The 20572-nt window shown below is 44.6% G+C and overlaps 7 protein-coding genes across 7 annotated transcripts; 4 read left to right on the top strand and 3 right to left on the bottom strand.

Annotated features, from left to right (window-relative positions):
- The first annotated feature begins 1770 nt into the window (after positions 1-1770).
- On the top strand, positions 1771-3149 carry LOC120949642 (proteasome subunit alpha type-4). The gene is made up of 5 exons (XM_040367066.2): positions 1771-1905; positions 2048-2253; positions 2327-2624; positions 2690-2813; positions 2886-3149. The coding sequence occupies exons 1-5, from the start codon at positions 1903-1905 to the stop codon at positions 3032-3034; spliced, it is 780 nt and encodes a 259-aa protein (XP_040223000.1). The 5' UTR covers positions 1771-1902; the 3' UTR covers positions 3035-3149.
- Positions 3150-3175: 26 nt separating this feature from the next.
- On the bottom strand, positions 3176-4459 carry LOC120949641 (protein immune deficiency). Its single transcript, XM_040367065.2, has 2 exons — positions 3690-4459; positions 3176-3609 (listed from the first exon to the last, which is right to left on the bottom strand). The coding sequence occupies exons 1-2, from the start codon at positions 4359-4361 to the stop codon at positions 3442-3444; spliced, it is 840 nt and encodes a 279-aa protein (XP_040222999.2). The 5' UTR covers positions 4362-4459; the 3' UTR covers positions 3176-3441.
- A 241-nt stretch (positions 4460-4700) lies between these two features.
- LOC120949640 (GPI ethanolamine phosphate transferase 2) lies at positions 4701-9120 on the top strand. The gene is made up of 8 exons (XM_040367064.2): positions 4701-4968; positions 5044-5443; positions 5518-5706; positions 6665-7007; positions 7085-8072; positions 8145-8466; positions 8530-8702; positions 8765-9120. Exons 1-8 carry the CDS (start codon positions 4817-4819, stop codon positions 8997-8999), a joined length of 2802 nt encoding a protein of 933 aa, XP_040222998.2. The 5' UTR covers positions 4701-4816; the 3' UTR covers positions 9000-9120.
- A 180-nt stretch (positions 9121-9300) lies between these two features.
- On the bottom strand, positions 9301-12258 carry LOC120952303 (origin recognition complex subunit 1). Its single transcript, XM_040371575.2, has 3 exons — positions 12071-12258; positions 11806-11991; positions 9301-11732 (listed from the first exon to the last, which is right to left on the bottom strand). The coding sequence occupies exons 1-3, from the start codon at positions 12181-12183 to the stop codon at positions 9404-9406; spliced, it is 2628 nt and encodes an 875-aa protein (XP_040227509.2). The 5' UTR covers positions 12184-12258; the 3' UTR covers positions 9301-9403.
- A 343-nt stretch (positions 12259-12601) lies between these two features.
- LOC120951147 (DNA replication licensing factor MCM4) lies at positions 12602-15945 on the top strand. Its single transcript, XM_040369694.2, has 7 exons — positions 12602-12823; positions 12894-13444; positions 13520-13618; positions 13686-14665; positions 14738-15104; positions 15172-15624; positions 15699-15945. Exons 1-7 carry the CDS (start codon positions 12739-12741, stop codon positions 15792-15794), a joined length of 2631 nt encoding a protein of 876 aa, XP_040225628.1. The 5' UTR covers positions 12602-12738; the 3' UTR covers positions 15795-15945.
- A 330-nt stretch (positions 15946-16275) lies between these two features.
- On the bottom strand, positions 16276-17482 carry LOC120951148 (uncharacterized). Its single transcript, XM_040369695.2, has 3 exons — positions 17060-17482; positions 16701-16961; positions 16276-16629 (listed from the first exon to the last, which is right to left on the bottom strand). Exons 1-3 carry the CDS (start codon positions 17364-17366, stop codon positions 16433-16435), a joined length of 765 nt encoding a protein of 254 aa, XP_040225629.2. The 5' UTR covers positions 17367-17482; the 3' UTR covers positions 16276-16432.
- Positions 17483-18600: 1118 nt separating this feature from the next.
- LOC120952369 (rhythmically expressed gene 2 protein) lies at positions 18601-20356 on the top strand. Its single transcript, XM_040371669.2, has 3 exons — positions 18601-19120; positions 19253-19335; positions 19730-20356. The coding sequence occupies exons 1-3, from the start codon at positions 18753-18755 to the stop codon at positions 20287-20289; spliced, it is 1011 nt and encodes a 336-aa protein (XP_040227603.2). The 5' UTR covers positions 18601-18752; the 3' UTR covers positions 20290-20356.
- Positions 20357-20572: the final 216 nt, after the last annotated feature.

The following is a 20572-nucleotide window of genomic DNA, read 5'->3' as shown; positions in this document are numbered from 1 at the left end:
AGATCTGAAGGCCAATGATATTATTTAGAATATTTGATACAAATATGCTTTGAGACATCATGTAGCCAATTCGTAGCATTAAGCATCGTGTGCGGTATGGAGATCGCGTCCGGATTCGTATGTGTTGTATTTGAAAAGCTTCTAGTTAATTAACCTAGATATTAGTTAAAGGACATCATATAATCGAATATTGCTCAAGTACAGAGCTGAAAAAGGATTAATAGGGAGCTCTGAAATAGTTAATTAACACTTAAGGGGTTAATAGGAGCAGTTGAGTAATGGTTAACAAAACGGTGAATCTCTTTATACGTGTACTAGAAACACGTTTACTGGCATGTATAATTTCCCCCGTGAATAGCATCTTCTCAATTTTTGTTCAAAATTAACTAAACATGTGTATAGTACAATCAAACCGGACTACTTGGAAACTGGCTACTTCGTAGTTTAAATCGTTACGCTGAATTACTCTATCGGTTCCGGATTAGGGCAGGTCCATTGTTGATACAGATTAAATGCTATGTTTTGGGCTGCAATAAAACAGGCAGCATTTTTCAATCCGTATCTGTACTGGTCAGAAGCAATTCCATGATCGGTATTAATTTGCTATTAGTTCGCGGAACGGCATGGGTTTTTTCATTAGGACCAAAACTACTATAGGTTCAGGATCAGCTACAGGAAAACATGGATTCAAAATCAGTGCCAGTACTATGGGCTCAGGTCTAGATCTAGTGCTGGTACTATATGACTTTAGGATCACTTAAAGTTTCTACCTTTTTACACACTTTTCCGCGATTAAGAGTACATGTAAGATACCATTCCCCCATTCAGAAGCCTCACAAGAGGTGGTTGGTGGTGGGAAAGGGGGGGGGGGGGGGGGAGGGGTGTACTATTGCTAGACAAGCCAGTATAGGAGAGGTACATGAATTTTGGTTATCCTGTTTTACAATTTCTAAACATTTAATAACTTTGCTTGTTTTTTTACATGCAGAATTTTCCCTAGGCCCTTGATATTTAATCCTCTAATTCCCAACCCCAACCCCGAAACATGATTGTCTGTTGCTACCAATCTAAAGGCCACCTGGTAACACTTCTGCTTTTCATATAATTTTGCAGCTTCATAGGCTTATTCTGGATTTGATAAAGAGTATTTGCACTACAATTTTTGGTTTCATCAACCTTCTACATTGTTCATCTTGATTGATTGATTGTTCAGTTGATTATGGGATAAATAATCGTTTTTAATATGAGATACATACGAATAATCTAGTTAAAACTCATTCCATTTTGCAAAAACTTGGATGAAAATTATCCCCCAAAAAATTATAATTCCCCTCATGGGGACAATCCCGCACAATAAATTCTTGCTACCAAGAGGCAGTGTGTATAAGCATTAAATCCATTCTAGTTTTGTGAGAACCGATACGCCTTGTTTTCTTTGTCGATTTAACAGTGTAAAATAATTCTAAAAGCTGTGTGTAAAATAATAGGCCAGTGGTCACCAGAGTATTCTTCTCTCTGATCACAGGATGCATCAACTTTACTCGGTATAGGTTTATCTAAGCCACTAATGGTTTACCCATAGTTTGAAAGTCAGCCCTGAGTATGAGAGGGACTGTGCATGTACCGGTGCGTTTTCCTAACGAGCTTTTAAATTTTAAAATGTTTAAACCACTCGAACTGTAATGTGCTCGACAGCCGGGATTTTGCCGCCACTGCTCGACCGCCCGGATAATCCAACATAGCGAATTTCGACGGCAATGACAGTTCAAAATACGCTGTGCAATTGACAGTCATCAAAACTGGAGATACTGTTTACGTCCAAGTTCTGAATAGCTGTGTTAATTTTGCTTGTATTTAGCAATCTTTCCGTAGTTCATCTCGTTTCTACAATAATTATTGAAAATGGTAAGTGTTACTAGCTTAAATGCAGCTAAACATACGTCTCACTTCATTTGCGGGACAGCGGTGTGGAGGACAATGCAGAAGCCGCATCAGGCATTGAGGTTATAACCTGTCGGATTTGTGCTAACTCACCTTTGGGCTGCAGGCTCGTCGTTATGATTCCAGGACCACTATTTTCTCGCCGGAAGGTCGCTTGTATCAGGTGGAGTATGCTATGGAAGCTATCTCACACGCAGGCACTTCGCTTGGCATACTGGCAAAGGATGGAATACTGCTAGCGGCCGAACGGCGCAACACTAACAAACTGTTGGATAATGTGATCTTCTCCGAGAAGATCTACAAACTGAACGAGTGAGCACAAGAGCATAGCTTTGCGCAGAAAAAAAATCAACTAAATTATGTTTTTTTAATCTCCTACTCAAAGTGATATGGTGTGCTCAGTTGCTGGCATTACTTCGGACGCGAATGTGCTCACGAACCTGCTGCGGGTTATCGCGCAGCGTTACCAGCTGAATTACGGTGAGGCTATGCCCTGCGAGCAGTTAGTATCTCACCTGTGCGATGTGAAACAGGCTTACACGCAGTACGGTGGCAAGCGACCATTCGGCGTTTCTATTCTGTACATGGGCTGGGACAAGCACTACGGTTATCAGCTGTACCAGTCGGATCCCAGCGGCAACTATGGTGGATGGAAGGCAACCTGTATTGGCAACAATTCGGCGGTATGTCATAGCAAGAGCTCACTGTTCCATGTGGTTTTACATTAATTTTGTTTTGTAATTTCCAGGCCGCCGTTTCCGCACTAAAGCAGGAACTGAGCGATAGCGATATCAGCCTCGTGCAGGCGCAGGATTTGGCTGTGAAAGTGCTGTCCAAAACGCTCGATATGACCAAGCTCACATCAGAGAAGAGTAAGTGCTGCAAATCTCGCTTCTAGTCGTATTATTATTAACCGGCTGTTTGAACGACCTTTTTTGTTGCAGTTGAAATGGCAGTTCTTACCCGTGAAAACAACAAAACAGTCATCAAAATTTTGTCCAGCGCCGAGGTGGACGGCTTGATTGCAAAGTACGAGAAGGCAGAAGCTGAGGCAGAGGCCGCCAAGAAGGAAAAGCTTGGCCAAAAGTCGTAATTTGCTTGTAAGGGTTTGGTTCGGGTTGAGTTGGCGCAAAAGAAATGGTCGGGCGGAGAAAAATATTGAAATAAAAAAAGCACCATACGTGGTAGCGTTCACGATTCTTAAACAACCTTTCCTTAATAGCTTGCGGCCGAATTCTATTTTAAAATACTTTATTTACAAGATACTTGGTATGATTGTTTTATAAATGTTTCGCTTTCCCTACATTCTAGTTGTACTTTATATCATATGTGGGAATGTGACAAATGTGTTTCATTTGTTAAAAGGCACTTCTGAATTTGTTTCGAGCATTTCTAACGTTCGATATCACAATATCCACTGATGAGAATAAGAAAAGGTATCGGGTATGTTCGGTACACACCCGTGTATAATGCGTTTCACTATAGAGGTATACGATTATGCTAACTACTCCGCTCGGGAGAATTTTTATCTTCTTTTCGTTTTTTCCACACCTGTTTAATGTAGTATACTGTTTCCTTGTGCTTGTTGTTCCACAACAACGTCACAAGACGGCCAAGTGTAGGATCATCATCGTTGCGGGTCCAGTCTAACATAAAGCTGTATATTTGCTGAAAAAATGATACGACTCTATTAGCGACTGCAATTAATTACACGTTTGATCCCAATACCTTCCCCTAACCCGACTTACCTCAGCCAGTGTGGAGTTGTCCGCTTCAAAGGCATCGATTTGCCCCTCCGAGTATTCAAGCCTACGGGCGAAGCTTTTCCATTCATAGCCCAAGTGGCGCGACACCGTATCAAGCAGCTCCGTGTCCACCTCGTCCTGGCTCTGCATCATTTGCGAAATAGTGTTCGACAGTCGCAAGTTGGCCCACTTCACGGCGGATCCGGCACCCGGCAACGATCCGCTCGTGGAAGCACCTTCGTCCACCACGGCCGCAGTATTAAACGTGTAGCTGTTTCCGATGTGTAGATTGCTCGCGTTCCTTATCTGATACACCTGCATTCCAGTTGTATTGGAGATGGAGGTTTGGGGGGCTGTGAGCGTGTTGTGCTGCACATTGTTCACCACCGTCTGCGATGTCGCTGTGTGATGCTCCCCCGCAACTGGTTCTAACGACTGTGACGATCCGCCCGGAACAAGTGCTAAGTTTTCCATTCCTGGCACAACCTGCACACCATTTGGGAAATTCCCATTTTGCGTAGCAGCAGCAGCAGCAGGAGTGTTGGTGTGAGCCATAGTCTCGTCCCCGTACGCATCGGCCTTTCGTCGGGGCGGCAATGGAGCAGCATCGGTCTCTAGCTTCGATGCTGCACTTTTACTGAACAGAGTGCCTATTAAATTTGAAAACTTCACCATTTCTTTGTTTACTACACACGCATAAGCTAACGGAGTGGCAGAGTTAATGTTTCTTTTTCTGCGTATGCTGCTGTTGCGCGTACAGCCAAAACACCTATGGCGTACAGCTGTCAGTTGTCACAGTGACTAATTGTGGACCGAAATTCGTACACCAAATTTTATTCACATATTAAAAATAATATAACATTTAAACTATTTAAAAAACCTAAAAAAACGTCCTTTCTTTTTAAATAAAATATTTTTGAAGAAAAAAAAAATCACTGCATCTGGCAACATTTCTGCTTTGTTGTCGATTACTCCTTGCGTCAACAATAACCCTTGACAGACCATCGCAAAATTGCATTGTTTATCAAGCAGCCAGACGAAGAAACGGGCATCAGCGGAGAAAAATACATTGCCGGTAGCTTAAAATGAAAGTGAAAGTGTTTTAAACTGCCTGCAAGCACATTTGCGCTATGAACGCGCGACAAGATCACATTGCGGTGTACACGTTTGTGGTGTTTTTGTTTTCCTTCAGTTTGTTTTGCTATGGGTTCTTTCCTCTATCATTTTCGCCTTCCACCAAAGCCAACCTAGATGAGCTACCTCAAGGCGTCGGCAATGCCAGGTAAGAATTATGGCCTCCGCTTTTTGGATTCGGATTGTTTAATCGTCTATTCTTTATTTCGTTATTTTACTTCAGCTTTAGCGGCGTTGACTATAAGCCGAAAATATCGAGAGCCGTGTTGATGGTGATAGACGCCCTACGAATGGATTTTGTGCTGCAGGAGGAAAACTTCCAGTTCCTCAACCAGCTGCTGGGTGATGGGAAGGCTTGCCTGTACCGTTTGCAGGTACATCCACCGACGGTAACGATGCCGCGAATAAAAGCAATGACATCCGGTGCGATACCGAGCTTTCTGGACGTGATTCTGAACCTGGGCAGTCCCGAAATGAAGCTAGACACGTTCCTCTATCAAATGAAGCAACGGCAGCAGAAAACAGTGTTTTACGGTGACAATACCTGGACTAACATGTTTCCAGAAACGTTTCATCGCCAGGGCGAGAACTCCGACTCACTCTACGTGAATGACTTTTACAAGGTAACTCGGGTTTTACATTGGTGGGTTGGGAATGGGCGTGGACGATCGTGACTGTAATTGATGATCTGTTCTAGGGCGACCGAAACATAACAAAGTTTCTTAAGCTGGAGCTAGAGATGTACGATTGGAAGTTAATGATCCTGCATTATCTTGGGTTGGACCACATCGGACACGTGGAGGGCCCGTTCAGTGGCAAAGTACCGGGCAAGCTGAAGGAAATGGACAAAGTTATAAAAACTATCTATCAAACCATGGACAAATGGGTATGTTATGACAATTTTTTACAAATACAATCGAAGGGAATCTAGTCTAGTGATGGGTAAAGTTGGCAAAAATCCGGAGTCGACTTCGATCCAATTCCGATTAATTCGGAATCGACTCCGGAAGGTAGTCCTGCATTATCCGGAGTCATTCTGAATCGTCTAGAACAGGGGCCTCCAAACTTTTCATCTCGCGGGCCGCATTGCTTCAAAAATAACTATGTTGAGGGCCATTTGACGCTAGCTTTAACTTATGAGTGAACGTTTAAATCTCGTTTTTACAACAAAATACTAACGATACTTGTACAGTTTCGTGTTACTAATGCTTGATTTTTGTCTAAGAAAAGTAAAAAATACATTTTTATTTGAAAAAGTCATAATAACGTAATATTTATATTAACTCTGGCAAAGTCATCGTGGGCCACATCACAAGCTCTTGAGAGCCGCATGCGGCCCGCGGGCCGTAGTTTGGAGACCCCTGGTCTAGAATATCCCAGGGTCGTCCGGAGTCGTCTAGAGTCATTCGGAGTCGTTTGGAGTTGTCCGGAGTAATTCGGAGTCGAAGTCGTCCGGAGTCGTTCGAAATCAGTTGGAGTCGATCGTAGTCGTCCGGAGTCGGTCAGAGTCGGCCTTTGAAACAAAGGCCTGTTAAACCGCACGGCTCCTGTTGACTCCGACCGATTCCGGTCGACTCTGATCGACTCTAGACGATTCCGGCCGACTCTGGACGATTCCGACGACATCGAACGATTCCAGATGACTCCGTACGACTCCGGACGATTCCGAAAGACTCCGAACGACTCCCCATGACTTTGGACGACTCCAACTCCGGGCGAAGCTAGTGGTTCGGATTTTGCCGGAATCGGACTAACAATAGCCAGAGTCGGAACGGTGTCGTGGGTGCACTCCAAAGAGCACATCACTAATCTAGCCAATGATCATGTACAATTCATCGTTACAGAAACAGAAGTACTACACCAAACCATTGCTAGTCATAACGGGTGATCATGGCATGCGAGATTCGGGTGGCCATGGTGGTTCGTCACATCCCGAAACGATCGTACCTGTCGTCATTGTGAGCGATCAATGTGCGAAAAGTGAAGAAACATTCCTGCAAATCGATCTAGCTCCCACCATGTCCATCTTGATGGGCGTTGCCATACCCTATGCATCGATTGGTTCGGTCATAGATCCCGCACTGAAGATGCTACACCGAAGGGAAATGCTGCACGCACTGTACTACAACACTCAAAGACTGGTCACGAAAGTGGAATTAATTATAAATAATAAATTTACAAAAAGCGGTAAGTCGGAAGAGATACGTTTGTCGGTAGTATTTTGTGGAGATGCGACTAACATTTTCTTTTCCATTCCCCTTTAGAGTGGCAAAATTCCTTTGAAGAGGCGAAACAGCTACATCAGAAGTTTATGAAAGATGCAGCCGACATTTCCGCCTACAAACGAACCGTTTTGCTGTACACATCCGTGTCGAAAAAGCTAACTCAACTGCTGATTTCAAGCTACATACGATATGACATTCTGTTTATCGTGATCGGCATGGTTATGGCTTTGTTTTGTGCTGCAATTGCAGTTTTGCAGCTTTTGCAAGATACAAATGCGAGCGTTTTAACCCTGCAACCGAAACTCTTTCCCAGCATCAACTGTATGCTTTTAAGCTTTCTTCTACTGAAGCTTTTATCGTTCGAGAAGCAATCGTCTGCGGAACCGTCCAATTGCTTCCATGCCGTATTAGTCTCCCTGTCGGTGGTCTACTTTACGCTGTGGGCAATACTTTCGCACTTGCTCAAGAGCATGCAGGCATCGCTATGGACACTGCTCAAGAGTGCATCGTTGCTTTCGCTTTTCATTTGGTTCGGTACAAGCTTCCATTGTGTTTCGCTGGGCAGTAGCTCGTTCGTGGAGGAAGAGCATCAAACTTGGTACTACCTTACCAGCACCATAATGATACTGCTCACCTTAAAGGAGGTAAGCGTAATGAACAACACGATCGGCGCGCTCAGTCGACACACGAAATCCGATGCATCGCTGGTGGAAGTGTGCAAAGAGGAACGGAACATTTTCTGTGCCGGTTCGATCGCTTTCTTGTGCATTCACGTTACTGTACGACGCTTCAATCAAACGGGCGACAAGTGGCAACACTTACCCGACGTGGGCGATTGGCTATCAAAGGAGGAACATAAAATGTGGCTTAGCCTGACCATGCTGGTCGGGTTGTGCTATTTGGTGTATCAAATCTGCTACATGGCCGGACTGCTCACAACTGTACTATCGCTGACGGCTTCCTTGCTTATCTACTACTACCGTGCTGCGTCTGGCACCGTGAGCATCTTCGGGTTAAGCGCATCCAAGTAATTATATCTAAAAGAACACACCCAAAAGACACAGCACTTGATGAATTTGTTTTTGCACTCCCATTTCAGCTCAGCAATTTGTTTGACCATTTTTTGGATTAATTTGGTAGAAATATTCTTTATCGGATTTTTACCGATGATGTATCGGGCAATTATGGGACGTACTTCGCAAAAACGCACGGGAGAGCTGTTCAACAACTGTATTATCATCGTTGCGCTGCTGTCCGCACTACTGCACAAACCGCACAATGTATTGCTCGTTGGCGCACTGCTGGCTACGAGCAGATTTGTCGCTGAACGTATAGACCGCATTGCGGATGACAAGCATTGTAGCATATTGCTCAAAGTAATCACTCATTATTGGTTAGGGAAAACGTTTTATTTCTATCAGGTAAGCTTTTCTGAGACGCTAAAGAGAAATATTATTAATCTTTATACGTCAATACGTTTGCAGGGTAACTCCAACAGTTTGGCCTCCATCGATCTCAACGCCGGCTATGTGGGACTGAACAACTTCGACATGCTGCGTGTGGGGTTGTTCCTTACTCTGCATACCTTTAGTGGGCCTATTTTAAGTTTCCTCCTATTGCTTCATCACATTTTCTCCGACAACGAACGAGATGTGAAGTATGGACTGCTTAAAGACCATTCAAAATTGATTATTTAACTTTGTTACCTCTTTTTCGCAGGCATCTACCGGTAGTGACTAACGTAAGGGAAAGAATGCTTACACTTACTAACGTACTTATTACCGTACCCGGGAGCTTTTTCATAACAGTCGCTACGGTATTGCGCGACCACATATTCGCGTGGACCGTCTTTTCGCCAAAGATCATCTATGAGTACTTTACCGTGTGGTTGGTATTGATTCAGGTAATGCTAGTCTGGCTACTGCTGCCAAAGAAATCGTGTGCCAGTGTGTGAAATTAAGATAAATTTGCAATAAAATTAAACGGTGTATGGTTGCATTCCTTCGATTTGTGTACAATTTACGTTCCATTTCAAGTGTGTGATAATTTAATAAAGTAACAGGCCTAACAATCTATGCATCATTGTCAATCCTGCTGGTGGAAAGAACTTAATTTGATAACAATTTGGGACTATTGACTTTCCGGATTTTTTTTAAAAAGAATAATTAAATGAATTAAATGTAGAAAAAAATAAAATTCTACGACGGTTGCAACGATTTTCTTTCGATTAACGCCAGTCATGCAAGTCAAGTATATAATTTTCCATTTTCGTTTAGATGATAGTACAGTCTTTTTTAATAGATCTTATTAGTTACTATGTTAAAATTATTGTCAAGTGTGTTTCCAGAACAGCTGTTTTTAAAGCAATTTGCTAGCCTGCAGGGCAAAATGTACATCGTCCGTGCTGATGTTAAGTAAAATTTTCTGATAAATATCACTTTTACCGCATTCGCATATAAGCAGGCGGGACGCCGCCAGACGCGCACAGATCGCCATAGCTCGGCCTGGATTGGGCACGATAATACCCGAAAATGCGGCCAGCGATTCGAACTGCGAATAAACGCCCAGAAAATTGCATTCCTCAATACCGGTACGGGTGACCTCCGCTGTAACGGCTTGCAGAAACAGTTGTTCCAAACGAGAACAGCTGCGGATGGTTTTCACCTTCGCGCTGGTGATCATTTCCGTCAGAGCTTGCTGCACGTGTATCATGGACACCGTAACCGACTCATTCGATTTTCTTGCCTGATCGTCGGCCAATTCGGTGGCCCTGCGGCAAATGTCCAGTGCACGACGGGCGTCGCCAGAAACGGCTGCCACTTTACGCGCCACCAGTTGCACCGCATCGCTGTTGAAAGCGCTCATGCCTACCAAGCGGGCCATTACGATCTCCTGCAGCTGGCGGAAGTTGTACGGCTGGAACGTCAAACGTGTCAGCCCAAGTCGGGATGAAATTTTGCCCATCAGCAAACGCTCGGGCAGATCCATCGTGTTGGCAATGGTGACAACGATCAGCTGAGCCGTAGGCATGGTGGGCCAGTTCAGTAAGTTGTACACGACATCCTGCCGCTTATTGCAAAGAATGTCCAGCTCGTCCACCAGCAGCACCGTAGTGATGCGCCGCGGTGCTTTCGTGGTGAACCGTTTGTTCAGCAAATTGTACGCTTGCTCCCAGGCTAGTGTCTTCCCGGTCAGCTGCCGATAGATGTGCACATAAGCCTGGCGTGGCTCGGTCAATCTCATACCATTGATGTCAACAAACTCGAACTTGGGTATGTCCTCCTCTTCAGATAGATGTTTGAGCGCCCGTAAAACGGCCGTCGTGGTGGCAGTCTTGCCCGTGCCCGGCACTCCCGATATATACATGCAGCCTCCGCAGCCATCGAAAATCTTGCCCTCCAAAAAGTTGTAAATCTCTTCGTACTCTTTCTCGCGACACGGCAAACTGCTCGGTGTGGCCGACACGTGCAGCCGTTCACGCGCAACAGCCAGTTCGTTTGCACCGTCCTGTACTGGAGCGTCGCGGGAATGAATGTTAGGTTTAATGGTGCCGTCACGGATGAGCTTCATTTTGTTCGCACTTTTGGGCGTCCCTTTGCTGGCACTTGAAGGAAGTGTGGCACCAACAGAGGACAGACGACTGTTTCGTTTTGGCGTTTTAGGTTCTTCTATCGGTAAAGGCTCTAGTTGTTTGGGCGACAGCTCTAGCAGGCGGGACACGCGCCGCCCGTTGGAACATTCCTCGATTATGTTAGATAGTTGAATGTTTCGCTTTGGAGTGCCAACTTGCGATGCGTGTGTGCTGGGTGTTTTCAAAATGCTTTTCCTATGAGAGCGTCCCGACGGGGTGCTTACGCTTTCAACATCCGCAGGCAGCAACGATTTACGGCACTTGGGAGGTGAAACGTGCTCTGGCGGAACGGAAGAAGATGTGACTCTTTTGCGCAACGATTTGGGTGATTCTGTATTTTTTTGATTCTCCGAAAGTCTCAGTTTTATCTTTATCTGCCGCTCGCTCGTTGTTGCTCCGTCCCTGACGATTGAGTAGTTCAAACATTCGTCATCGGTGCCGCTATTGGACGCGTAAGCGCTTGGCTTTGGGTGTAGCCTTAAATTCATTGAGCTTCTACGGACTTTCTGCAGCTTCTCCTGGTTTGCCGGCGGTCTCCTGTTTTCGCTATCGCTTATCTCTATCTCGCTGAGAATGTCCGTAATTTCATCGATGTTTTGCTTCACATCAATCAGCTTAACGGCCCAACGATCTTCGATTAATTTACTTTTCTGGTTCGGGCTGAGCGAAGCCATATTTTCCAACGACTTGGTGCGCGTCAGCTTCAGTTTGGGTGTTTTGGGCGTTTCTATGATCGGCTCGTTCGACCGATCGTACATCGATCTTCTCTTTCGTGGCGTTGTCGCATCGACCATCGGAACCAACGCATTTAGGGACCATTTTCTTCCGGATGCTTTTTCTAGCTTGTAGCGAGCGAAAAACGATGGACCGCGCGAGGAAGATTTCAGTGCTTGTATCTCTGCCAAATTGGTCTGCAGTGGCACGTGTTCCACCCAGCAAAGGTTGAAAATGGTTTCAATCGATATATCGGGACTGAAGCGAGAATCGGCAATTACTTCACGGGTATCGAAAGTGTAGTTCTCGTCGCCCGTTATCAGTTTTGGTAAAGCTGACGGTCTGATTGATGAGAAAAACAAGAGCAAAATAAATTATTTTCAAACGTTCAAACTGGTGTCCCATTGACATTTACCTGGAATACCATTCCACAATCGCTCGGCATGGGTCCATATTGGTGCAGTCCGAATTCAACACCTCGTACATGTGGACGATGCGTGCCACATCACAACCATCGATCGAGTCCGGTTCCGCCGCATCCATGTCAGAGACGAGTACGTAATTACCCACCTCTAGCGTGAGGGCGCCGAAAATACATTTTCTTCGTAACGAAAAGTAAAAAGTAATTAATACATCATTTGCTATGTCTGCCAACCCTATCAAGAGTCTGTGCGACTTACGAGTAGAACGCGGCAAAGCGATTTTTCACACAATTCACATCCGGCTGGTACTGCTTGCCGACCCATGTAATCGGCGAGCTAAACTTATTATTATTATACGATTTGCTTTTCATCTTTTTAAACAACTTTTACAACAAATTGGCAAGAGCACCGAAAGAACAACACAACACACTGCTATTTGGCGCGAACAAAGTGATGTTTATGAAATGAAATGGTTCACAAACGGTTCAACGGTTGAACCGTTTCGGGCATAAGGTCTACACAACCAAAGATGAGTAGAGATTTGTTTAATTTATTATTTTATTTTTACAACAATAATAGCTTTATGAGGGATGAGGAATCATAAAACTGAGAGAAAAATACAACACTTATTTGATTATTAACTTTTTTATGTGTAGAAGACGGATTTAATCTGTAATAAAACAACATAAATTCATTTTCCATTCCATACACCTTTGTGGACCATAATATTTGCTTGATAAAATTCTTGGTGTTATTATTTTCTTGCCAACTGTCGCAAAGCGCGCGCTTTTTCTGTTTATCAAGAGAATTGCCTCGCTTGTTGCTCTGTGTGTGGTGTTGATTGCTAGCTGGTCCGATTTTCTACCTCATTCCCTGCTTTCTTCGTGCTGTTAGTTGTTGTCTGTCTAATTTCATAACGCACTAAAATGTCTAGCCCTGCAAGATCAACTCGTAGCCGTCGGGGTGGAGATAGTTCGCAGGAAAATTCTCAAAGAACTCCAATGAAGCAGAGTAAGACGCGCGAATGAATTGACGTTGAGTACGACGACGCATCACCCTGAAACTTTTTTCTCTTTTACAGGCACTTCCAACAGTGAAACGGAAACGCCAATGCGCATTGGAAGCAGCATGCCGACCAACGGGGCGAGTGTGGCGATCGAAAGCTCCGATCAAGTGACGGTGCCCACCTCGCCCGCGGTCGACCAGCCGGTGTTGCAGGCGACCAGTCCCTACGGCCGTGCTGCTGGTATGAGCCAGATTGACATCAGCTCTCCGCTGAACTACGGAACACCCAGCTCGATGGGATCGATTCGTACGCCCAGATCCGGTGTTCGCGGTACACCGATGCGCCAGCGACCGGATCTGCGGGTGGATAAGCTTCCGCGCCAAGTGAATGTAGGCAGCTCGGATGCACATCTCGATCCGATTCAAGAAGAGAGCCAAGCCTCGGCGGGTGACATTCCTAGCTCCGGTCCCCGTTTGGTTGTGTGGGGCACGAATGTCGTCGTGACGGAATGCATGAGCAAGTTTAAGCAATTTATCTTGCGCTACATCGACCCGAATGCGGCACAGGATGAATTGACGGAAGGCATCAATCTGAATGAGCCACTGTACATGCAGAAGCTGGAAGAGGTAAAGGAAACGCCAGGGAGCTATACCTACAACTTCAGCGTATTTGATTGTATTTTTATTGTTCGTTTTGTACAGATCCACACATTGGAGGAACCGTACTTGAACTTCAATTGTTCGCATCTGAAAACGTTTGACGAGACATTGTACCGTCAGTTGATATGTTATCCGCAAGACGTAAGTTTGAGAAGGATTGGCGTTGTTAAACCGCGAAAGTTAACCAATTGGATTCTGTTCCGTTCAGGTGATCCCTGCGCTGGATATGGCGGTGAATGAGATGTTCTTCGAGCGGTACCCGGCAGCTATACTTGAGCATCAAATTCAAGTACGTCCGTTCAATGCGGACAAGACACGCAACATGCGTGCACTCAACCCTGAGGATATTGATCAAATCATCACGATCAGCGGCATGGTGATCCGTACGTCGAACATCGTGCCTGAAATGCGCTGTGCGTTCTTCAAGTGCTCGATTTGCAGCTTCTCCGTCGTGGTGGAGCTGGAGCGGGGCCGCATTGCAGAGCCGACGCTTTGTTCGCACTGCAACACGAACCACTGCTTTCAGCTCATCCACAATCGCTCGCAGTTCGCTGATCGTCAGCTGATCAAGCTGCAGGAATCGCCGGACGATATGGCGGCTGGGCAAACGCCCCACAACGTGCTGCTGATGGCGCACGAAGACTTGGTGGACAAAGTGCAGCCGGGTGACCGTGTGACGGTGACCGGTATCTACAAGGCGATGCCGATACAGGAGAACCCTCGTCAATCGGCAATGAAATCGGTTTACCGCACGCACATCGATGTGCTGCACTTCCGCAAGGTTGACGAGAAGCGGCTGTACGAGGAGGAGGAGGGTAAGGACCACATGTTCCCACCGGAGCGGATTGAGCTGCTGAAGAAGATTGCGGAGAAACCGGATGTGTACGATCGGTTGGTGCGCTGTATCGCTCCGTCCATCTACGAGAACACGGACATCAAGAAGGGCATCCTGTTGCAGATGTTTGGCGGGTCGAAGAAAAAGCAGGCCACCTCTGGGCGGCAGAACTTCCGTGCCGAAATACACATTCTCATGTGCGGTGATCCCGGAACGTCCAAATCGCAGCTGCTTCAGTACGTGTACAACTTGGTACCACGCACCCAGTACACATCCGGCCGTGGCTCTTCGGCGGTCGGTTTGACGGCCTACGTTACGAAGGACGCCGAGACGCGACAGCTGGTGCTGCAAACGTACGTACTCATTTGCGCAAAGGTGTGGTTCGAATTTCACAAATAATGTGTGTTTTTCTTCCTTCAAAACAGTGGTGCTTTGGTGCTGGCAGACAATGGCGTGTGCTGTATCGATGAGTTCGACAAGATGAACGATTCGACCAGAAGCGTGTTGCATGAGGTAATGGAACAGCAAACGTTAAGCATTGCAAAGGTGGGGATTATCTGCCAGTTGAACGCTCGCACATCGATTCTGGCTGCTGCCAATCCTTCCGAATCTCAATGGAACAAGAACAAGACGATCATTGAAAACGTGCAGCTGCCGCACACGCTGATGTCCCGCTTCGACTTGATTTTCTTGATCTTGGACCCTCAGGACGAGGTGTTTGATCGGCGGCTCGCGGCTCACTTGGTGTCGATGTACTATGCAACTCGCGAAGAGGACGAAGATACGCTAGTGGTAAGTTGTCATTCGACTCCCTGCCAAGTGTCCATTCCATTATAGCAATTGTTTCTCCGCTTTTCAGGACATGAGTGTGCTGCGTGACTACATTGCATATGCCAAGGAACACATCAATCCTGTGCTGTCTGAGGAAGCCCAGCTGCGGCTCATTCAAGTGTACGTCGACATGCGAAAGGTGGGCGCAGGTAGAGGGCAAATTTCGGCCTACCCTCGGCAGCTGGAAAGTTTGATCCGTCTGTCGGAGGCTCACGCTAAGGTGCGTCTCAGCGAAACGGTAGATGTGCAGGACGTCGAGGAAGCTTGGCGACTTCATCGAGAGGCGCTGAAACAATCGGCGACGGATCCACTGTCCGGCAAGATTGATGTCGGTATCCTTACCACGGGCTTGTCCAGTGAGGCTCGCAAGAAGCGCGCGGAAGTAGTGAAGTCAATCAAGGCAAATCTTAAAGCAAAGGGTAAAATCTCCACCATTCCATATCAGAAACTGTTTGGCGAAATCAAGGACGGTTCACAAGTGGTAAGTTAGACTAGCATTGCACAATAATGGAGATCTAAGTTTGATCTTGTTTTTTTTTGTTTTTGCTTTTGCAGCTCATTACAAAGGAAATGTTTGAAGACGCTCTCAAGGAATTGCAGGACGAAGGAGTGATCGTTATCGTTGGCAACAACACCATTCGCGTTTGTTAATTTTCTATCCTCATAAGCTTACACTATCATCGTGTGTGTGTGTTTTATATGAACAAATCGACCCATTGTACCTTGAAATGAATAGTTTTTGGAATAATCCTAAGGTAATATTTTTCATTTACTTCATAATAATAAATAATTAAAAATAATATTTACTTATGTTTGTCCTAGTAAATATTAGGGTTTTTTGATAATACACATTGCCATCCTTTTCAAATCGTATGAAGTAAATCAATCATGCCAGAGCTTTACTTATGGAGAATCACTACACACTTCGCATTGGTTCGGTCCTTTGTAGAATCAGAATGTGCAGATATGCATCCTATTTTCCCACAACGTGTAAGCATGAACATGAAGATAAACGAGACTTAATTAATGTTTCATGCCTTAGCGGTCGTGACCGACCTCTAGTACAGGATGACGAGTGTTATTTATATCACCGAACCTTCATTTATTTCTTTTTTTGCTGCGGTTGGACGGGTTAAATGATAATCGAATCAGGGCACAATCTTTTACTGATGCCGACAGTTCCATCATCAGTTGCTCAATGTTTACCTGAGTATTCAAAACGCTTAAAGAATGTGACAAATTTGTTTTGCCTATTTGTATGCTACAACAAATTTTATTTTAAATAACTATTACACCTTTCCACTTTCACCTTCTTTTTTGAGCGGTTTCAAATCGTCCAAATAGATGGTGTGTTTTTCGAACAGCTGAACCAATTCTTCGCTCGGCTTATTGTACTCTCGGTCAAACTCGGACCCAACGCTCCAAAGCGACTCCAGATCGTATTGTTCTCTCGCCTTGGTGGAGAAAATGTGCAGAGCAATGTTTCCTACAAGCATGGTACAATGGAACTCCAGTGAGTATAACTATAAAGCGTTTTGACAGCATATTCCACATTACCTAGATCCAGCGCCATCCAGTCGCTGCTAGATTCGCCTTCAATCTTTGGTATGATATCGCTGGGATGTCGTTTCATTTTGAACACCTTCCGCACAAACTCGGCCATTCCTCGCATGTGTCTTACACTGCGACCCGTGACGATGCACATGTAGTCGACGTACTTAATGTCCTTTGGCACCGTGCATACAAAAATATTTATAGCACTGTTCAGTCGCAGTACCGTTACCAAATCTTCTATCTCGTACACACCTGTTTTGCCTCCTGCAATGAGGAACAAATAATTATGCAACAAAGAGTTAGACCGTTGAGCTTGACCTTCACCATCCAACCATCCTCGCGGGTGCTCGCGGGTGACTTACTGGACAAATTGATTCCACTGTACATGTCTGGCAAATCGTGAATCTTTTCCGGCTGTTGTAAACCCGCTTCGTGAATCTGCCGTTCCTCGTCCACGTCTAGAATTACCGGTGCGTCGGTATCTCGAAACACCTGATATTTGGCAGCAATTGAGCGAGCGCTTGGGACGTGCTGCTCTTTGCCCTTCGTCTGTTTGCGGATATCTTCTAGGGGAATTTTCGACGAAAACTCATCATGAAATGATCGGAATGCAGGTAATACTAACGCTCGATTAAACTTCGGTATGGATCTTCGTATAGCGTTGGCCATAGTTAACACCAAATAGCAGTACAGGCGTTGGTAAGAGATCGAAAACAACGTGAAATTAGGAAAGAATGTAACGTGCGCCGACAGTATAAACAATAACAAACATTGCACAGTAGGAACAGCTAGGTCATGACTGGATTACTTTTTTATAGCATAAACATTATGGTATGTTTTGAAAAGTTTCCATTGACAGAAAGTATTCATGATAAATTCAAAAAAATATCCGTTAAAGGACCGAACTTTACACCGTATTTTTACATGTATGATTGATAAAAATTAATCTAATCGATTGCAAACCTATCTAAATTACTGTGTATTTGTTTAGCATCGGTACATTTGTAACGGATCTCTCTATTGTTTTATCATAATCTTTCAATAGCTTAAGGCCGGGTTTATGAAAATGTTGCGATTTGTTGCCAAATCGTATAGATCAATTGGCCAATTTATGTTGCGGGAACATTTTTGTTGCAAGCGAAAGAAATCGATTTTTGTCATGTTTTTTTTTGCTGCAGGAACATTTTCGAACCAAAAAAAAAAGTTTTACTTAGTTTTGAATTGTTTTTGTGACCAAATACGTGCATAGTTTTTTTAAATAAATAGAAAAATCCAGAAATGTTTCCATTGAACAAATGTTACCACCGCACGATGTTGTAATAGACACGAGCCTAAAATGCTCCTTTTGTTGAACATTTTCAAATAAAATTGATGCAACGTATTAAACACAATCAATACTATTTTACAAAACACTGCAAAGCTTTACAATTCGTGAAAAATAAAATAAAACAATGCCACTGAAAGGCGATTTCACAATAAGACAATATGTAAAATGCGATAATTTGTTATCATCTAAACCGTTTCGGTTGTTGGATGCTTAAAGAAGAGGACGCTACGCAAATGCTGTTGATATCGATGTAAAAATGACGAGATAGATGTATACAAAACAAGTTGAATGACATAATGCGCCGGTTCAAAGATACGTGCTATGTATGATGGTTGTATTTGTTTCTGTTTGCCTATAAACAGCTATGTCAACAATAAGCGGCATTTGCCCTTTTCTTAGGGACACTCTAAGATGCGTATAGCGATATGATTCAGTAGATAAGCACGTTACACGGAAGACGCGAAAGCAACCATATATCATGGACGTTTTATTGCGTATGCACCTTTCATTCGTAAGGTGAAATGCATTCCTCTGCAACATAGGAAAAATATCATATCTTCTGTGTGGCGTAATAGTGCGAAGAAACCGGTTGTACGTAGTAAACTTTTAGCAAGAATATTTGTACAGCTCGTAACACAGAATCCATCCCGACAACACACGAAAAATAAATCAGTAACCAAAACATTGCTCGCCTTATCAATGAGATAAGCCGTGTCACGCACACACTGATGTTCGCCGGGCAAACACAACGAAAAGGCTTGGCCGTGTTCGGATTGGATGCATCTGCCCATCTATCTCGGGACACGAAGAACCAACTGGCCAAATCAGCCGGCGAGGTTGCACGGTTGTTATTACGCTTGCGACTGTTGAACCGCACGCTTCGTGATACGCAAGTAGCTCGTCCCTGGTTTGCGCAAGTTTTAAACCTTAGATTTCGCACGATGAGTTTGTCCCGGTTCCGTTTGATTACGTTCGATGTACATAATACGCTGCTACAATTTCGCTCTAGCCCAGGCAAGAAGTATGGTGAAATTGGTGCAATGTTCGGTATAAGCAACAACAACAACCAACTAGTCTCAAACTACGTCCAAAGCTGGTAAGTGTTAGATGGCGGGGGCTCCACGGGTCATGTTGGGCAGGGTGCTCGCCCAACGCGATATCGGTCCGGGTGCGATAACGAGGATTCTCCCGTCTTTTCGATTCTCTTTCCCCGTTATCCGATCGATAGGCACAAAATGAATCGGCTCCATCCGAACTTTGGACTGAAGACGAAAATTACCTACAAACAATGGTGGCAGATGATGATAGACGGTAAGTCGATGGATTAACATAAATTACGTAATGCTCAGGACATACGACCTAGCATATTATGCAGGAGTGAGCTGGCAAACTAAACGGAGAAGGCGTGGTTTGTAGCGATCTTGAAAATGACGGTTGTATTCTTTCGAACAAGAGTGGGTCAGTGTCGGATCGATGGATAGAAGCACATGGCCTAGTGTGTGGTTGCCGCCACCCTGTGAATCGTTATCAAGCGGTGCTTTAGTGCCATTGAATCTAATGGCCGATAGGGCCATGCGTGGTTGCGATTGTGCGATCTGATAGGGTCAATGATTTATTTTACAGTGGTTTTACAGCTCTATGATATTGTTTTTTTTAGTGTATTTTTTACATGATGCTAATCATACATTTTACGTTTGAATTTAAGGCATTTTTAATGAAAATGGTACACACAACACGCCGCCAGAGAAGATTGAACAGATGACCGAGCATTTCATGGAGTACTTCAAAACGAGCGTCTTTTGGCAACATTGCTATGGTTCGGTGGACTTTCTGAATTACCTAAAGCTTCAGCGGCATGTGGAGTCCGGTGGCCAGAAAGAACCACCGTTCAAGCTGGGAGTGATCTCAAACTTTGACCCCCGGCTAGACGTTTTGTTGCGGAACATGAAAATCAACCACTATTTTGACTTTGTGCTGAACTCGTATGATGTGGGCTATATGAAACCGGCCCCGGAAATATTTGACCGTGCGATGAAGGCAGCCGAGATTAAGGATCTCAAACCACACCAATGTTTACATATTGGGGCGACACCGGCGACCGATTACTTTGGCGCACGAAATGCTGGATGGTACAGTCTGCTGGTGCACGAAAAGTCGGCGGAAGAGTTGACACGCAAATACGGCCAGTTGGTCGAGGACAACCATGTGTTTTCTAGTCTGTTTGATATTCACAAGAAGATATCGAATGATTACATGAGATGGTAAATGATATTAGCTGTGTGTGAGTGAGTGAAAATGTTACACTTTATGAATAAAACTGTTTTCAATTTGATTCGTTATTGCTCCATTTTGTTTAACTCCATTAACTGTGCTTTTAAACATTCATTGGGCCTTACTCTATTCAGCAGGTTCAATAATATATCAAACTATCATTGAAAATCAGCTCCGAAATCGGAATTGACTTCGAAATCGAAGCCGGTTTCAGTATCTCCATAAGACGTTTGGATCCAATGATGCGTATTTATAGCCGCAAAGAATAAAAATGTAC

Source organism: Anopheles coluzzii, chromosome 2, assembly GCF_943734685.1.
Source record: "Anopheles coluzzii chromosome 2, AcolN3, whole genome shotgun sequence".
In the NCBI taxonomy this organism is placed as follows: Eukaryota; Metazoa; Arthropoda; class Insecta; order Diptera; family Culicidae; genus Anopheles; species Anopheles coluzzii.
Note: the sequence above shows the minus strand (reverse complement) of the source record. Positions and strands in the feature narration are given on the sequence as shown.

What these genes read in the sequence shown, in the direction of transcription:
- LOC120949642 (XM_040367066.2), top strand. An exon ending in GTATTGGCAACAATTCGGCG is followed by an intron (nt 2,625 to 2,689) that starts GTATGTCATAGC and finishes TGTAATTTCCAG; the next exon opens with GCCGCCGTTTCCGCACTAAA. An exon ending in CAAGCTCACATCAGAGAAGA is followed by an intron (nt 2,814 to 2,885) that starts GTAAGTGCTGCA and finishes TTTTTGTTGCAG; the next exon opens with TTGAAATGGCAGTTCTTACC.
- LOC120949641 (XM_040367065.2), bottom strand. Translation starts at nt 4,361, where the DNA reads ATGGTGAAGTTTTCAAATTTAATAGGCACTCTGTTCAGTAAAAGTGCA. An exon ending in ACAACTCCACACTGGCTGAG is followed by an intron (nt 3,610 to 3,689) that starts GTAAGTCGGGTT and finishes TCATTTTTTCAG; the next exon opens with CAAATATACAGCTTTATGTT.
- LOC120949640 (XM_040367064.2), top strand. Translation starts at nt 4,817, where the DNA reads ATGAACGCGCGACAAGATCACATTGCGGTGTACACGTTTGTGGTGTTT. An exon ending in TAATAAATTTACAAAAAGCG is followed by an intron (nt 7,008 to 7,084) that starts GTAAGTCGGAAG and finishes ATTCCCCTTTAG; the next exon opens with AGTGGCAAAATTCCTTTGAA. An exon ending in GACAACGAACGAGATGTGAA is followed by an intron (nt 8,703 to 8,764) that starts GTATGGACTGCT and finishes TCTTTTTCGCAG; the next exon opens with GCATCTACCGGTAGTGACTA.
- LOC120952303 (XM_040371575.2), bottom strand. Translation starts at nt 12,183, where the DNA reads ATGAAAAGCAAATCGTATAATAATAATAAGTTTAGCTCGCCGATTACA. An exon ending in CGCTTTGCCGCGTTCTACTC is followed by an intron (nt 11,992 to 12,070) that starts GTAAGTCGCACA and finishes TTCGTTACGAAG; the next exon opens with AAAATGTATTTTCGGCGCCC. An exon ending in ATTGTGGAATGGTATTCCAG is followed by an intron (nt 11,733 to 11,805) that starts GTAAATGTCAAT and finishes CTCATCAATCAG; the next exon opens with ACCGTCAGCTTTACCAAAAC.
- LOC120951147 (XM_040369694.2), top strand. Translation starts at nt 12,739, where the DNA reads ATGTCTAGCCCTGCAAGATCAACTCGTAGCCGTCGGGGTGGAGATAGT. An exon ending in TGATATGTTATCCGCAAGAC is followed by an intron (nt 13,619 to 13,685) that starts GTAAGTTTGAGA and finishes TGTTCCGTTCAG; the next exon opens with GTGATCCCTGCGCTGGATAT. An exon ending in TCAAGGACGGTTCACAAGTG is followed by an intron (nt 15,625 to 15,698) that starts GTAAGTTAGACT and finishes TTGCTTTTGCAG; the next exon opens with CTCATTACAAAGGAAATGTT.
- LOC120951148 (XM_040369695.2), bottom strand. Translation starts at nt 17,366, where the DNA reads ATGGCCAACGCTATACGAAGATCCATACCGAAGTTTAATCGAGCGTTA. An exon ending in CAGTGGAATCAATTTGTCCA is followed by an intron (nt 16,962 to 17,059) that starts GTAAGTCACCCG and finishes TCCTCATTGCAG; the next exon opens with GAGGCAAAACAGGTGTGTAC. An exon ending in CTGGATGGCGCTGGATCTAG is followed by an intron (nt 16,630 to 16,700) that starts GTAATGTGGAAT and finishes CCATGCTTGTAG; the next exon opens with GAAACATTGCTCTGCACATT.
- LOC120952369 (XM_040371669.2), top strand. Translation starts at nt 18,753, where the DNA reads ATGTTCGCCGGGCAAACACAACGAAAAGGCTTGGCCGTGTTCGGATTG. An exon ending in TCAAACTACGTCCAAAGCTG is followed by an intron (nt 19,121 to 19,252) that starts GTAAGTGTTAGA and finishes TCCGATCGATAG; the next exon opens with GCACAAAATGAATCGGCTCC. An exon ending in GTGGCAGATGATGATAGACG is followed by an intron (nt 19,336 to 19,729) that starts GTAAGTCGATGG and finishes TTTGAATTTAAG; the next exon opens with GCATTTTTAATGAAAATGGT.